We start from the raw sequence: 16024 nt of genomic DNA on the forward strand, positions 1-16024 counted from the left end.
AAGCGAAAAGCAAAGGAGAAAAGGAAAGATATAAGCATCTGAATGCAGAGTTCCAAAGAATAGCAAGAAGAGATAAGAAAGCCTTTTTCAGCGATCAGTGCAAAGAAATAGAGGAAAACAACAGAATGGGAAAGACTAGAGATCTCTTCAAGAAAATGAGAGATACCAAGGGAACATTTCATGCAAAGATGGGCTCGATAAAGGACAGAAATGGTCTGGACCTAACAGAAGCAGAAGATATTAAGAAGAGGTGGCAAGAATACACAGAACTGTACAAAAAAGGTCTTCAAGACCAAGATAATCATGATGGTGTGATCACTCACCTAGAGCCAGACATCCTGGAATGTGAAGTCAAGTGGGCCTTAGAAAGCATCACTACGAACAAAGCTAGTGGAAGTGATGGAGTTCCAGTTGAGCTCTTTCAAATCCTGAAAGATGATACTGTCAAAGTGCTGCACTCAATATGCCAGCAAATTTGGAAAACTCAGCAGTGGCCACAGGACTGGAAAAGGTCAGTTTTCATTCCAATCTCAAAGAAAGGCAATGCCAAAGAATGCTCAAACTACCGCACAATTGCACTCATCTCACATGCTAGTAAAATAATGCTCAAAATTCTCCAAGCCAGGCTTCAGCAATATGTGAACCATTAACTTCCACATGACCAAGCTGGTTTTTAGAAAAGGCAGAGGAACCAGAGATCAAATTGCCAACATCTGCTGGATCATGGAAAAAGCAAGAGAGTTCCAGAAAAACATCTATTTCTGCTTTATTGACTATGCCAAAGCCTTTGACTGTGTGGATCACAATAAACTGTGGAAAATTCTGAAAGAGATAGGAATACCAGAGCACCTGACCTGCCTCTTGAGAAACCTGTATGCAGGTTAGGAAGCAACAGTTAGAACTGGACATGGAACAACAGACTGGTTCCAAATAGGAAAAGGAGTGTATCAAGGCTGTATATTGTCACCCTGCTTGTATAACTTCTATGCAGAGTACATCATGAGAAACACTGGACTGAAAGAAGCACAAGCTGGGATCAAGATTGCCGGGAGAAATATCAATAATCTCAGATATGCGGATGACACCACCCTTATGGCAGAAAGTGAAGAGGAATTAAAAAGCCTCTTGATGAAAGTGAAAGAGGAGAGTGAAAAAGTTGGCTTCAAGCTCAACATTCAGAAAATGAAGATCATGGCATCTGGTCCCATCACTTCATGGGAAATAGATGGGAAACAGTGGAAACAGTGTCAGACTTTATTTTTCTGGGCTCCAAAATCACTGCAGATGGTGATTGCAGCCGTGAAATTTAAAGACGCTTACTCCTTGGGAAAAAAGTTATGACCAACCTACACAGTATATTCAAAAGCAGAGACATTACTTTGCCAACAAAGGTCTGTCTAGTCAAGGCTATGGTTTTTCCAGTGGTCATGTATGGATGTGAGAGTTGGACCATGAAGAAGGCTGAGTGCTGAAGAATTGATGCTTTTGAAGTGTGGTGTTGGAGAAGACTCTTAAGAGTCCCTTGGATTGCAAGGAGATCCAACCAGTCCATTCTAAAGGAGATCAGTCCTGGGTGTTCTTTGGAAGGACTGATGGTAAAGCTGAAAGTCCAGTACTTTGGCCACCTCATACAAAGAGCTGACTCACTGGAAAAGCCTCAGATGCTGGGAGGGATTGGGGGCAGGAGGAGAAGGGGACAACAGAGGTTGAGATGGTTGGATGGCACCACCGACTCGGTGGTCGTGAGTTTGAGTGAATTCCGGGAGTTCGTGATGGACAGGAAGGCCTGGCATGCTGCAGTTCATGGTGTTACAAAGAGTCGGATATGACTGAGTGACTGAACTCACTAACTGATCTGTTTGAGAAGTTGAATAAAAGAAGTCACAGCATTTAGGGATTTCCTTCTTACCCCACCATCTTCCTACTTTAATGGGCATATACTCAGGTTAAATCCCATTACCATATTATTCCTTTTAAGATGTCTAGAATTAAAAGTATAGGGTTATTTTAAGACAGAAAGAAGTAAAATGTATCGGAATAAACAATATCTAGTTTCTAGTGAAGGCAACATTAAGTTTTTATCGAGATTAACAATACCTAATTATTTACCTTTGTCTCCCTCTTTTCAGATTAATGGTTTCCTTCTTTAACTTACTCGTAGATTGACCAGTATAATTTTTGAAAATAATTTTTAAGATTACAAGCTCATGTAGTTTGATTTATTGCAATTGTTACTCATTTTCCCACTCAGATTTTCCTGCATTTGACTGTTAGAAGCCTCATCACCGTGGCTTCCTCAAGATCTGACTCTGTAGCCCAGGGAACTCTGATCAGTGTTAATGTGGCAGCCAGGCTGTGAGGGGAGTTTGGGAGAGAATGGATACATGTTTATGTATGGCTGAGTCCCTTGCTGTTCGCTTGAAATTGTCACAGCATTTTGTTAATTGGCTATACTCCAGTCTAATATAAAAAGTTAAAAACAAAATAAAGAAAAACCCTGGTAATGCCCGAAAGCCTCTTTGCTTGCTGGTATGGCGAGATGTTCCAAGTTTATTTTGCACATTTCCTTCTAAAAACCTATAATCACCATTTCTCTAGGAACTTTAAATATTTTTTTAAAGCTTTTTTCTCTTTTGTTAACATAATCTATAGAAATACCCACAATACAGAAAGCTGAAAAAATCCTTAAGCATTTTATCAATTTGAATATGAATATATTTATTGCAGAAAAGGTTTCTAATGTTAACTCGAAGTTAAAGGGTTAGATAGGTGTCAGCTAATGAGACCACTTGAAGCAGTAATTCAAGACTCAGGGCAAATATATTGTTCCATTTCAAATTAGATTGCACACACTGGCCCTCTGAGCTGTTAGTTTCTCTAACCACACACGTACATAATAGAAAAGAAAATGGAAATCAGCAAAATTATTGCTAACATCTTTGTGCTGTGAGCAGTAAGAAACCAGGGAGTTTTAAATATTTTTAATTTTATGTTCAGCTCATCTAGATGGTTCAGTTTTATCTGCCTGTCCCAGTTTATAAAAGACACAAAGGGCAGGGTAGTTAAAAATCACAGAGTTAGCCTCTGCTGAGGGCTGTTGGACAGATGCAGAATAATTTGTGACGTAAACTAGACCATGGTACTTTTAATATCTCCAACCCCCTTTTTTGCTGTTTTTATTGCAGAGTTCTTGGCTACATTTTCTTTAGGCTAATTGAAAGTACTTGTAACATTGATTTATCTGCATTATTTACACTGAAAATGTTTCCTTAAAAATCTCTTGTCCAGGTACTTCCCTGGAGGTCCAGTGGTTAAGGCTTTGCCTTCTGGTGGGGGTTTGATCCCTGGTTGGGGAGCTAAGATCCCACATTTTAGCCTTCGTGCCAAAAAAAAAAAAAAAAAAAAAACCCTTAAAACAAGTGATGATGTAACAAATTCAGTCAAGACTTTAAGAAGAGCCCACATAAAAAAATTCTAAAATACGAAAGATCTTTTGGCCATTTTTGTACCAAAATTCAAATTCCATCTTACTGATACACAAGCCAGCATTTTCCTTTCAGCAAAGTTTCTGTTATAAACAAGATACAGAAGAGAGATTGGCCAAAATGAACCTCTAGAACTGGTTTTATCTTCACACCTCTGATCTCCTCTTGTCATATCTCGGCCAAGGGCATAGCCTATTTAAGTGAAAATAGGTATGTTCATATCTGTGTCTATTTCTAGATCCTGTCGCTGGGTCAAGTCCAGAGGTAACATTTGTAGTTTCATTGGGAAGAATTTAGTCTTCTTATGTCCCTTTAGTCAAGCAGGGGGAAAACCAGATCACCTCTTTCCTGAGAGAGCCTTCCATACATCTCCATCTCTGAGACTGCACGGAGGCATTATGTGGCAGTTGGCTCTGATACGCTCGCACAGACACAAATTGAGTCTGACAGGACTGATGTCTCCTGGACTTGCTGTCATTTGAAATGCTGGCGTGAGGATGGGAGTGGTGAAACGGGGGCAGGGGGAGAGCTGATTCCTTTAACACTTTTGCTATGAAGTTTGGAGAATTTTAACATTTGATAGCTGTGAACTGCTTGATAAGTTGTTTTCCAAATGAGATTGATAACAATAGCTGATTTGGAGCAGCTGGCTAGCTTTTGGTTTCAAGTATGTGCATTTCAGTGTACAATTTGATTCTTCATGCCACCCACAAATCTGTTGAAAAGAAAAAAAAGAAAGGCTATCTAGTGGAATGGTACTTAGAATGATTCACTCCTTTCCTTTTGGTTTGTATTTCTTGCATTCACACCACTCATGTATAGCACTGAAAAAGTATCTTTTTAGAAAAAATTTTATTCTCCTGCTCAGTTTCCTAAAAGAAGCACTATGGTATCTGTATTGCAGTTCTTTTTTAAAGTACAAGTTATTTTAAGTTTCTAGGGTATTTCTGGCTATCTCTAGTATCTTGTCACAAGTTTTGTATGTGTCTCCACATATTGCAACATGCAAAACTTAGAGATAACCATTTCATGGGCAAACATGTTCTGATTGTCTTTCTTAAGTTACTCTCACAGTGAAAGGAGAAGGCAATAATGTTAAAAATGCCTTCTTTCTTTATTAAGAGCCTACTGTATATAAAATGTTGTGTTCAATTTACTGAAGGTTCTGTAGGAACTATTATTTATTACCTAAAGAGCCATACTTCCAATTGTTGCTTGGAGCCAGTCAGTCATCACTTCCGCTTTTTCTGTTCCCACCAGGACCACCATCACTCTTATGGTCTGTGTTACTTCTTACTTGTGACTCTTGATAATAGTGTTCTGTAAATCATCCCACATTCAGCTGTCACTTAATCTTTTCAAAGCTTCATTCTGTATTGTTCTTCTCCAAAGCCTTAAATAATCCCCTTTGTGGTTTGCTGCAGAAAGGCTGGTAGACTTAGGTTGGTATCCATGGCTCTCCATGATCTGCTGTTTTTTAAGCCGGAGCCATTGTGTTTTGCCTCATCCTTTTTTGGTTTCCTAACGGATCCATCACACCTATCCTGTAGTGTCAGTGTAGACCTGGGATCAGCTGCTTCAGCATCTTTCAAAAACTCGTTAGAAATGCAGGTTTTTGGACCCCCACCACAGACCTACTACATCACAGACTCTGTTGGGAGGGTGCCTTGGTGTAAGCATGCCAGGTGGTTCTGATGCATATAGATATTTGGGAAGTCCTGATCCAGGCCAGTCAGGTGACTCACCTTTGCCAGGGTTCCTTTTTCACTGCCCTGCTTTTTGCTTAGAATTCCTGGAATGCCTTGCCTTTCTTTTGGTAAAATCCTGCCAGTACTCCAGGGTCTAGTTGGAGACACTGCTTTTTTCCATGATGTCATTCCTGCTCCCTGTATTCCATGGCATTATTTGGCTTTCTTCCCTGGCACTAATCACTTATTAACCTGTACTCATCATCCAACGTACCTGGCTTATTTTCCCTCCTAAACTGGAAAATCACAGAGGGTGGAATCTGACTCATTTGTGTGTCTTGAGATGCACAAATGAGTAGTAGTTCTGATGTTTTGCACGCAGTAGGCTCTGTAAAAGTAGTCTGTGGCTTATTGATTTTACATAGAAGATTGAGAAAACTAAGCCCTTGCCCAGGAGGCATATAAACATCCTGCTAAATCAAAGTGGCTTATGCTAGCTATTGTTTTGACTTATTGAAGCCAAACTAGACCTAAATGTGATGTGTCTTTAGGGAAGAAGCCAAATGTGCTGGTGTAAAACATTCTAACCTCTACTGTTTAGCTGGAGAAGTTGAATTAACACTGTCATTTCACCTGGTGCCACAAAAGCAACTTCCATTATTCTGCCAATAATAGACTTTTATCCTGCACGGTGGAGCGTCTCTTAAATCTTACACATAACATTGATGTGCTTTCTTCCGCCGATGTATTCATGTAATATTTCCTAAGATGTGACAGTTTCTTCTCATAAAGCATTGCCCAAAAGGTGGCCTGAGCAGAGAGTAAAATTCAAAATGGTTGGCTTCAAGATGACCTGAACATGGGAATAAGATAAGCTTGGGCTGCCTCATTTCACAAACCAGGTTGTTTGTTTCCTAATACAAAGGCATCACGGTTACAGTTTATGGGCTATATACAGTGGTTTGCGTCTCTCATGGTGGTGGGATGGAACAAGGTGAAAAGAGTAAGGAGTCTAAGTGTCTTTGTCTTTCTCCCCTTTCTTCTACCGCCCCCCTCACAGGCTCTGAAAGTGTTCCAGCTGAAATTTCAGATCAGGCTGACTTGCTGCGGCTTCTGAGGCAGTGATTCCAAGCTGCCAGTGTGTGCTGGTGCCAAGCTGCAGGATGGTGCACATAGCCAGGCCATTGCTGCTGCTCCTTGCCTTCTTCCTCCACGCGGATGCTGAGAGTAAGCCATCCTCCCCTTCCCTGGGGGACTGGGACCATAATGAGTGGTTTTGTTTGCAGTTGGCACCATGCTCAGGGCTGCTGAATATGTTTCCTTTGGAAGTAAATCCTGAGACACTGTGGGATCCTCCTTGGCTACCAGCCAGCCTTTCAGAGAGATTATTGATGTGACTTCCTTACCATTTCCTCTCTTGCTTAATGCCCTTTTTCTTGTGCATCTAACTGCTCCTACTGTTTTGGCTTTTTTTTTTTTTTTTTTTTTTAATACTCTTACCAGCCCAGTGGCAAAAGATACTATGAGACCAATGATAGAACACAAACTGGGATTAACCAGTTGTTGGTGCCAATAAGTAAACATTGCTCAGACCCATTAGAAATTTCTTTAGTTTTGTGGCTATGTCTATGTTTAGAAAAATGCACAATGTCACATTGAGCCCAATTAAACTTCCAAGCCCTTGTAGCTGTCATAGCAGCTGTTCTAATGTACCATTTCCGACAGCTGTCGTGGAGTACAGTATTCAAACAAATCAAGCAGAACTGACAACCTTGTGGCTGGGTGAAGAGTGTGGAAGTGTGAGGAGAATTCTGTGGCATACAGACCCCAAAGTTTGGATTATGGGACTCAGTTTGTGAAGCCAAGATTGTGGTCAATTAACTTGCCAGTTAATGAGACTGTCATATCTCCTTTGTAATTCAGAAGTCATTAGACCTAGCTTGTTTACTTATGTTTCTTTCTCCATCTGTCCTTTGGCTTTTGGGGAAGAGACAGTACTGGAAAAAGGCACGTCTGGCTTGCATTCACCGACATGTCTGGTTCTTGCTAGTGGTTTAGCTCTTATGAGAGTTGACCATTCTCTATGGAGTCCCCGTGGTACTATCAAAGTGTGTAACATCTGTAGTTGTTAACTTTTACTTACACCGACTATTTCAGATTAAACTTGATTCATGTTAAAAAGATGTTTCAAAGACAGTGATCCTGCGTCCTGTTGGCCCTTACCTATTAATTGCATTTCAACAAGACTTTCCTCAATAGCAGCCAATTTCTTTGTTTAAATAGGGGCTCTAGTTTTTAAAGAGAGCTTTCCAGGAGTGAAAGGAATATTGTTAATGATAGGATACATATGGAACATACATGTTTTAAGCACAACATTCTCTGGTTAATAATGTATATAGTCTCCTAATTAGCACTTGGGAGTGCTGGTTTAAGGTGAAGCCAAGGAATTTCTACTACAATGCCAGCAAATAATTAACTGGGAAAAGACCCAAATGAAAGACGCTTGTGTTATTTTAAAGCCGTTTATGTCAAAACCTATTTTAACATTGAAATCTAAATTTAGTGTATTAAAGAAATAAGGCATATGGACTTATTTCTCTGTTGTGGCTAGAGTGAAAAAAAAATAAGTTGTTCTACAGTTTTTAATTTTTGGCAAAAGCATATGAAGACCGTGGGAATTCACTTTAATATCATATCTTAGAGATTTTCTTAAAGTTACTACACCTAATTATCATATATCCGTGAAGTTATCGTTCTAGATAAGTAAGCATATTCTTCTACTGAAAAGCTTTGCTTTTGCTTAATTCCCTGGTGAAAAGTGGCAGACAGATACCAAGCATTGCAGAACAAGTACTTTTAAAATTTAAAATTATCTTTTAAAGACAGTCTGCTATTCCTCCTCTTGTTCTCCCTCTTCTCTTTCTCTTCCACTCTTTCCTCACATTTCTTATCCAGTAGAATCTTAAGCAAGAAATTACAAAGGCCTGAGTAAGTGATTATTAGTTACATTAAGATATTTACCATGTTATATATATATATGTGATACCAATTTTCAACCTCAAGATGTAATCTGGAAAATAATCCTTACTCTCTCACTCTTCCCTTTGCACTGCAAGGAGGGGCAGGCTTCTTCTTTGCCAAATTAATTTTGTTTAGTGTTTGTGTCTCCTCAACCTTACTTTAGGATATTTTCCCTTTAATACATTCTTTTGCCATTGTTGAACAGCATATGTAACCTGAGTATTCCTGGGGAAATGAAGAATCAGCCATGGTTTTTCTTTTCTTTTTTTTTTTTTAGGTACATTGTAAAAGAAGAAAGAACATCCCCTAGTAATCTATTGGAGGATATTCATGGTGCATGTAAACACATATAGATATAATTTTAGCCACTAAGAATGTTTAAAGAACAATGGATAAAATAGGATTTAGATTGTAAGCCATTAAATTGTGCCATTAGCATCACTTAAAACACCGAAAAAAACAAAGATAGAAGTTACAATGAAGAAAAAATTGATTCTTCACCGTCGTATAAAGATGGTATTTCTCAGGCTTGTATTACCTGGGCCACTGATTTGTTTCTCTTTGATTTCATTAGAATATCTAGCTATATTTTTTCCCTCTTTCCTAACTGTATTTTATATTTGTACAAGGCATTGGGAGTTAATTTCAACATTTAATAGTAGCTTGTCAAAGCCATTCAGTTACTATGGAATAATTTCTTTTTAAATATTATTCTCTTTTGAAGAAGGGATGATATGCTAGGTTGGGAGTGGAAAGCAGCCACTCTGGCGACCTCTGTTACCTCTGTGTGTTCAGCTCCCTCCCTGTAGAAATGGTTAATTCCAAAGAGCTATGAAGTTAGGCTTATGATCTGTTGTGTGGAACACCAGAGCAAAGTGCTGGTGTGATGTTGCGTTTAGGAGAAGAGCTCTCACGAGCCTTGGTTCAAACCCAGGTTGAAGAATTGTGATAATATCCCTTTAGCAGAAATTTATAGTTTTTGCAGTGCCTATGTAAAGTGCCTGGTCAATCTCCACTATTATTTTGAAAGACTACACGTGTGCATGGATCCTATTTCTTTTTGTCCTAGGTGTGTAACACTTGAAATGTTGTTGCTTATTGCTTCTTGAATGCACATACACATGGTAGAGCTGTGGTCTCAGGAAAGAGTCAAGTGGGACTTCTCTCTCAGTATTAGGAGTAGCCCTTCTGCATGCCAGGCTGACCAATTTTCTGTCGTGGTTTGACTGAGATCAATTTGGTGTTAATATGCGTGCAAATTCTAAATGAATTTAGAATATATTATATTAATATAATCCTGGGGGTAAATATCTTTCTGTTGGTTCAGTTTTCATAATAGTTTCTGATAATTTTATTTAGTATTAGTTTGCTATTTACCAGTCATTTTTTTTGTTTTTTAAACTAAATGCAGACCAAGAATCTGCTGTTAAATCTTCTTCTATAAAACTGGTTTCACTACAATGAAAGCATTTACAGTCTAGACCTGAGTTTATCCTTTTTGGCCACTGTCATTGGACATGAGTGTTACTGGATCTTTATTATAAACACAACTGTCGACAGATGAGTTCCTAAAACGGTTTAGGTCATCTTTTTCCCACTGCTTTTTGCCACTTTGCTGTCTCAGATGGTGAACACACCCTCATTTTCCTTCTTGCTGTTAATGAACCTCCCTGTAGTCCCCAACAACTTGCAGTACTTCTGTCCTATATGAAAGCAACTAGGTTTCTTTTATCCCCCCTCTGGTAGTGTATCTCTCTGTCCAGTGTAACTGGATTATTTGTTTGACATTAGAGAATAGATTGACAGCGGTATTGTAAGATGACCATTTTTTCCTTGCTTGTTTTCTGTGCTACTCAGTAAAGTAAGCTCTGAAACCAGAGTCTGGTTTTAAATTCTGGCTGTCCTTCTGTAACCTGGAGCATGATGCCTCGTACTCTTTGCCTCAATTTCCTATCTTAAAAATGTGGATGGTGAGTGATGATGGTGATGGCATAGAATAGTGCCTTCTCAGGTTTATTGAGGATGAAATGAATTAATGTAAAACACACATCAGCAGATAACACACAGTAGGTATTTAATAGGTGTTATCTATTACTATTCAAAAACATTCAGCTAACATTTTTCATTGAGCACTTGTGTTTAGGTACTGTGCTAAAATTATTTAAATTTGATCTACAGATTATCAAAATTTGGATGATTGATAAGCCAGATAAACCAGATTTTCCTGCAGTGTGTTAAAGTCCCCAGCTTGCCTCTCTGTTTAAAAAAAAAAAATCCTATACATAGGCAACTCTTATAAACTCTGTTCCAGAAGTTAATCTGAAGATCAAGAGGGAAAAATTTGAAGCATATCTGCTTTTTCAAGCTTAAGATATTACCAGTTTAAAATTAATTTGGCTTGGGTCTAATGGATAATGGAAAGTGTTTCCATCTTCCTGTTTTGTTCCTTCCTGTAATGAATTTTCTTGAGCTGCTAAGAAGGAGGAGCTGGAGATATTTACTCTAACCAAATGCAGGAATATATGGGCCCCTGGTCCGGAAAGTTCGAGATGGAAGTAAACACGGTAATGAAGAGAGTAAGTGGCTTTTGATATGTCCAGAAATTATTCTTCAGGAAGAAAACTAAAAAATAGGAAAATGATGAGTTTGAAGGGCAGGGCGAATGATTCCTTTTGTATTTTGCAGAAATTACTTCTGCAAAGAAGCCTAACTCAAGTACTTAGATCACCAAAATGAAGTTAGGAATGGAAAGACTGTCTATTTTCTGTCATCAAAATGTGTTCCTTCCAGTAGACAGGGCTATTTCACTGAGAGCATTCATAGCTCATCAGAAATGTCCTTTAGTTTTTATTTTGGATTATGAGTGTTTACATATGTATGATATATGTATATATGCTTGCATGTATTTATGTATTTAGATCACAAACCATTTAACGATCTATTAAAATGTATTAATTGCTAGGGATGATGAAAATGTTCTAAAATTAGATTGGGGTGCTGATACTAATTGGGTATACAGGTACAAAATACCATTGAAGTAGGACATTTTGAATGGGTGATCTGTATGTCTGTGAATCATATTCCAGTAAAGCTATTTGAAAAACAAAAGGTAAACTGCTGCTTAGCACAGCTCTCTGGTTAGATTCCCTTTGGTGTATGTCACCTGAATAAAAAGTGTACTGGTTCCTTGGGCCAGTTAGAATAGACATGCTCATTGACGAAAGCAGGAAGAAAGCCAGTTCATTTTCCATGCTTACCAATGCCTTCCTTGTTTTCCTTTTCTCTGAATTTGCAGAGATGTGACAAAATACAAAAACCCTTACTGCTCCCTCCTTCCTCCCCTCACAGTAAAGTAGCTAGCTAAATTAGCACCATCCAGCTGTCTGCAGCAAGAAAAGTATTCCAACTATTTCACTTATCCTTTGCAGAGTTTTCTGTAGCTTTCTCAATTAATTGCTCCCAGCAGAGCTGTACCTATCTAGTAAGGTTAAGAATATGTCACACAATCAACAAATGTGTATACTTCAAAGCATTTTATTGTGTATAGAGGGACTTGCTTTATTTTTAGTCCAAGATAGGACGTATTTGTTATCTCTGATCTCTACTTGTGATGAGGCCCTTAAGCTTGACAGATGGAACAACATCTGAAATATTTGTGAATTGCTTCTTGTTACTGCTCATAGCCTGGTGATATTTGACTATACCATTTTGTGATTCCTTAATTTCTTTCCCAGGACATTCTTAGTTTCTTTAATTTTCCTCACGTAGTTACTATTTACCTGATAAGTTTGATCTGTTTGGGAGCCTCCACTCTTCTGCCTTTGTTGTCCTGCTTCAGTAAATTCAGAGAATTCCCAACCAGGGTCCATCTTGAAATAAAGAATTAAAAGTACTGGTGCTTGGGTGGAAATTGATTCTCTTACGTATAATTTTGCTTTTTCTCTTTCCCTTAGCTTGCTTTAGATTTATTTATTGGTTTGTGATGCAGTGTGTGTGTGTGTGTGTGTGAGAGAGAGAGAGAGCACTAGTGAGTGAGCATGTACTCCATGGAAAGTTTTGTGTATAATGGTGGGGATACAAAGATTTAAAGAAGTGTGGTTCCACATCAGCTTGTAATCTTCCTTTAGATTTCTTAGCTCACTTTTCAAAACCCTCTCAAGCAGCGCTCCCAGGCTTTATCTCCAGGCAGGAAGTCGTATTTAAGAATCTAGACTTGGAAGCCGAATGTGCTTAGTTGCTCGGTCAGGTCCAACTCTTTGCGACCCTATGGACTATACAGTCCATGGGATTCTCTAGGCCAGAATACTGGAGTAGGTAGGCTTTCTCTTTTCCAGGGAATCTTCCTAATTCAGGGATTGAACTCAGGTCTCCCGCATTGCAGGCAGATTCTTAACAAGCTGAGCCCCAAGTGAAGCCCTGTGTTCAAATCTTGCCTCTGCCGTATAAGTGTTCTGACCATGTGCAAGTTACAAGTCTGTAGGCCATTTTCATATCTGTAAAATGAAGATGAAAAATGGCATGCATTCGATATGGATATCTTAAGGATTAAATAGAGAACTGCTTATAAAGTATTTTGAAGAATAGGATTAAATATTCACTAAATGTTAGTTGCTGTTGTGCTTTTTTCTCATTGATTTGCATCATTTCCAAATTAGAATCATATGTATGTATATCTAAACATTTAGATCAATATTTAGAACATTGGTGATCCCATTAACTTCATAATTTGAGCAGTATCTTTTGAAACTGTAAATATATATTATTATATATACAGTTTTGCCACCAAAAGACATTGACTGATTGGTACATTCATGTATTTAATACTCCCTTTAATGATTATTTATTGGACATATTTCCTGTGTCAAGTGTTGAAGTAACTACTGGCTAAAAAAGGATGAGGTAAAGAAATAGGATCCTTACCCCATAAATGGGATGATTAATCTCAAAATTTTTATATGTTCAGTGATAAATATTATGAGGGAAGAAAATAAGGAGGTTAGTGTCTCAGCTGTTCAGAAGAGTAATAAAAAGTTTCTGAAGCAGTGATTTATTTTTTTGCTTATTGTGAAATAATTTTAGACTTGAAAGAAATTAAAATTGTAAAGTATTTTCCATGTAGACTTCACACATATTTCCCCAGTAATGATGTGTTACATAATTGCAGTACATTATCAAAATCAGAAAGTCAATATTAGCGCAAGACTATTAACTACAGGTTTTACTAGTTTTCACATTATTTTTTTAAAAAGGTGTAGTTCTATTAAAGAAGATCAAATGCATAGCTCTGAGGGAATGATTTTTGAGTTAGCACTTGATGGATGAATAGAAGTTAACTAAACTACACCTGAAGAGCTGTTAAAGTTCAAGAAACTTTTATATGGCAAGACAGGGACAACCTACTGTATTCTGGGGACTTGAAAGAATGGATGTAACTGGATCCCAGGTGGTGAGAAGGAGGAAGTAATCAAATAAGAATATACAAGTAAGCAGGGCTATCTAATGCGAGGCTTTAGAACTTGTTCAGAATCTTGGGTTTTACTCCAAGGACAGCTGGAAGAGTAACAGAAAGATGTGAAAAAACAGCAGTGTGATGGTAGCAGGGATGGAAAAGTCCTTGGAGCCAGGCCAGCAAAAATGTCCTTGAGATCTTTGAAGAGTCTTGTTGAAAGTTAAAAGATGGGAAGCAGGAGAGAAGAGTGAAGTCAGTTAGGAAGACCAGATGGCCTTGAAACTGGAAAGAAAAAAATTAGTTGATTTTACTGAGATATATTCTTCTAAGACTTGGATCAACAACAGATTATCATAATTCTGAGTGAAAGTAAAAGCTAAAGAGGGACATGTAATTCTTTATTTTTAGCATGTCCTTTTTCTCCTAAATACATCATTGCTCATAATTTCTCTTTTTGGTTGTTCAGACAATTTTATTTAAACTTACCTTTATATTAATGTATTTGTAAAAAAAGAAAGTACCTTGGAATCCAGAATTAGTGTAAAACTGTGAATGAACTTTAAAACCTTACTAGAAAAGGTATTTCAATTTAGTTTTTGTTCTCTAATGAAGTTTTTAAATTCACTTTACAATGTGATGGATTTTGTATAGTCACAACATAGTGTTCTGACAGTTCTTTTATACTACGGTTACTAAATGTGACATTAAAATACACTAAGTACTTATATTTTCATATTTAAAAAGTAGTGCATAGTACGTTACTTTTGGGCTATAAGTGCGGGAAGTAAAAGGAGCTGATTAAATGCATTCCAGTAGTTTATTTTCTCTCTTAGTTTTTCCTTTGTTTGTTATTTTTGCTGAATTGCTTCCCTGTGCCTTAGCTGGTAAAGAATCCACCTGCAATGCAGGAGACCTGGGTTCTATCCCTGTGTTGGGAAGATCCCCTGGGAAAGGGAACAGCTACCCATTCCAGTATTCTGGCCTGGAGAATTCCATGGATTGTATAGTCCATGGGGTTGTAGAGTCGAACATGACTGAGTGACTTTCATTTCACTTCACTTCATAAAGGAGTGAGAGAAAATAAATTGTGGTTGTTTGTTTACCACAAAAAATTGCAGACCTTAAGTTCTGCATACCACTGACCAGATCATTAGAACTATCTGTATTATTTATGCAGCATGGGACTTTTTATTTTTACCTAAAGACAGATATTTTTGGTAATGACAAACATGTTTTAAAAAGAGCCTGTTTTTTTTCTCGGTACACCTTTAAAGATTTTTAAATTGTTTTATATCTGGTCAAGTTAAGATTTCTGTGAACCTCATTTTAATTGGTAACAAAAGTTTACAACTTGATTTTCAAAATGTTACTGCTGCTGCTGCTAAGTCGCTTCAGTCGTGTTCGACTCTGTGCGACCCCATAGACGACAGCCCACCAGGCTCCCTGTCCCTGGGATTCTCCAGGCAAGAACACTCGAATGGGTTGCCATTTCCTTCTCCAGTGCATAAAAGTGAAAAGTGAAAGTGAAGTTGCTCAGTCATGTCCGACTGTTAGCGATCCCATGGACTGCGGCCCACCAGGCTCCTCCGTCCATGGGATTTTCCAGGCAAGAGTACTGGAGTGGGGCGCCATTGCCTTCTCCAAATGTTACTGCAACCACCTATTAATAAAAATATTAGCTATTAAAAAAAAAAGACTAAGGGAAGGCATTCACTGCTTTCAGCTGTAGTGATTTTAGGTTGTTACAAACAGCACCTCTTTAATGTCTATGTGTATCCTTTAAAAGTAAATTTAAATCACAATGTTTAGTTTAAAATTAATGTTTAATTCAGATGCCTACTGTGTGCCCCAAACAAGCCACAGCCTGGTTCTTGTTATCACAGAATTTACACTCTCGCTGGGCAGGGAGGAGAGAAGCATGCAGCCCAAGGTTATGAACAAGAGATAAATGACCCGCGTGACGTTGATAGTTATAAATGCAGCAGAGATAATGAAACAGGGTGATGTGCTGTGAAAGTAAGGGGGGCATTAGAGGAGGGGACAGGGCATTGCTTCATTTTCTATCAAGGAAGGTGTTGCTTAGTGAGAAACAACACTTAAGCTGCGTGATGGGAGCCACTAGCTGTGAAAAAGTAGGGTTCAGGGCATCCAGGCAAATAGAACAGTGATTCACAAAAGCCTGAAGAAAAGAAGCCTCCTATGTTCAAAGGAAAAAATAAGGCCCAAGGGTCTGAGGCACAGCGGGTGGGAAGGCAGGACAGCAGGGTGGGGCTAGACCATGTGGCCCTGTGGGCCTTAAAAGGTGTTGGATTGCTCCAGTATGTGGGAAACACATGTGTTCTTGGGATATCTATCTATGAAACCTTAGTTGGGAACACTGT

The 16024-nt window shown here is 38.3% G+C and overlaps 1 protein-coding gene across 1 annotated transcript in view; it reads left to right on the forward strand.

The window, feature by feature from the left end:
* The first annotated feature begins 6336 nt into the window (after positions 1-6336).
* The window catches only part of PTPRD (protein tyrosine phosphatase receptor type D), a 440423-nt gene continuing 430735 nt past the window's right edge, over positions 6337-16024 (forward strand). Inside the window, exon 1 of the mRNA XM_052645411.1 lies at positions 6337-6400. Coding sequence (XP_052501371.1) covers positions 6337-6400 — 64 coding nt within the window. The remainder of the gene's footprint in view (positions 6401-16024) is intronic.

This window comes from Budorcas taxicolor, chromosome 8 (assembly GCF_023091745.1).
Source record: "Budorcas taxicolor isolate Tak-1 chromosome 8, Takin1.1, whole genome shotgun sequence".
Taxonomy (NCBI): domain Eukaryota; kingdom Metazoa; phylum Chordata; class Mammalia; order Artiodactyla; family Bovidae; genus Budorcas; species Budorcas taxicolor.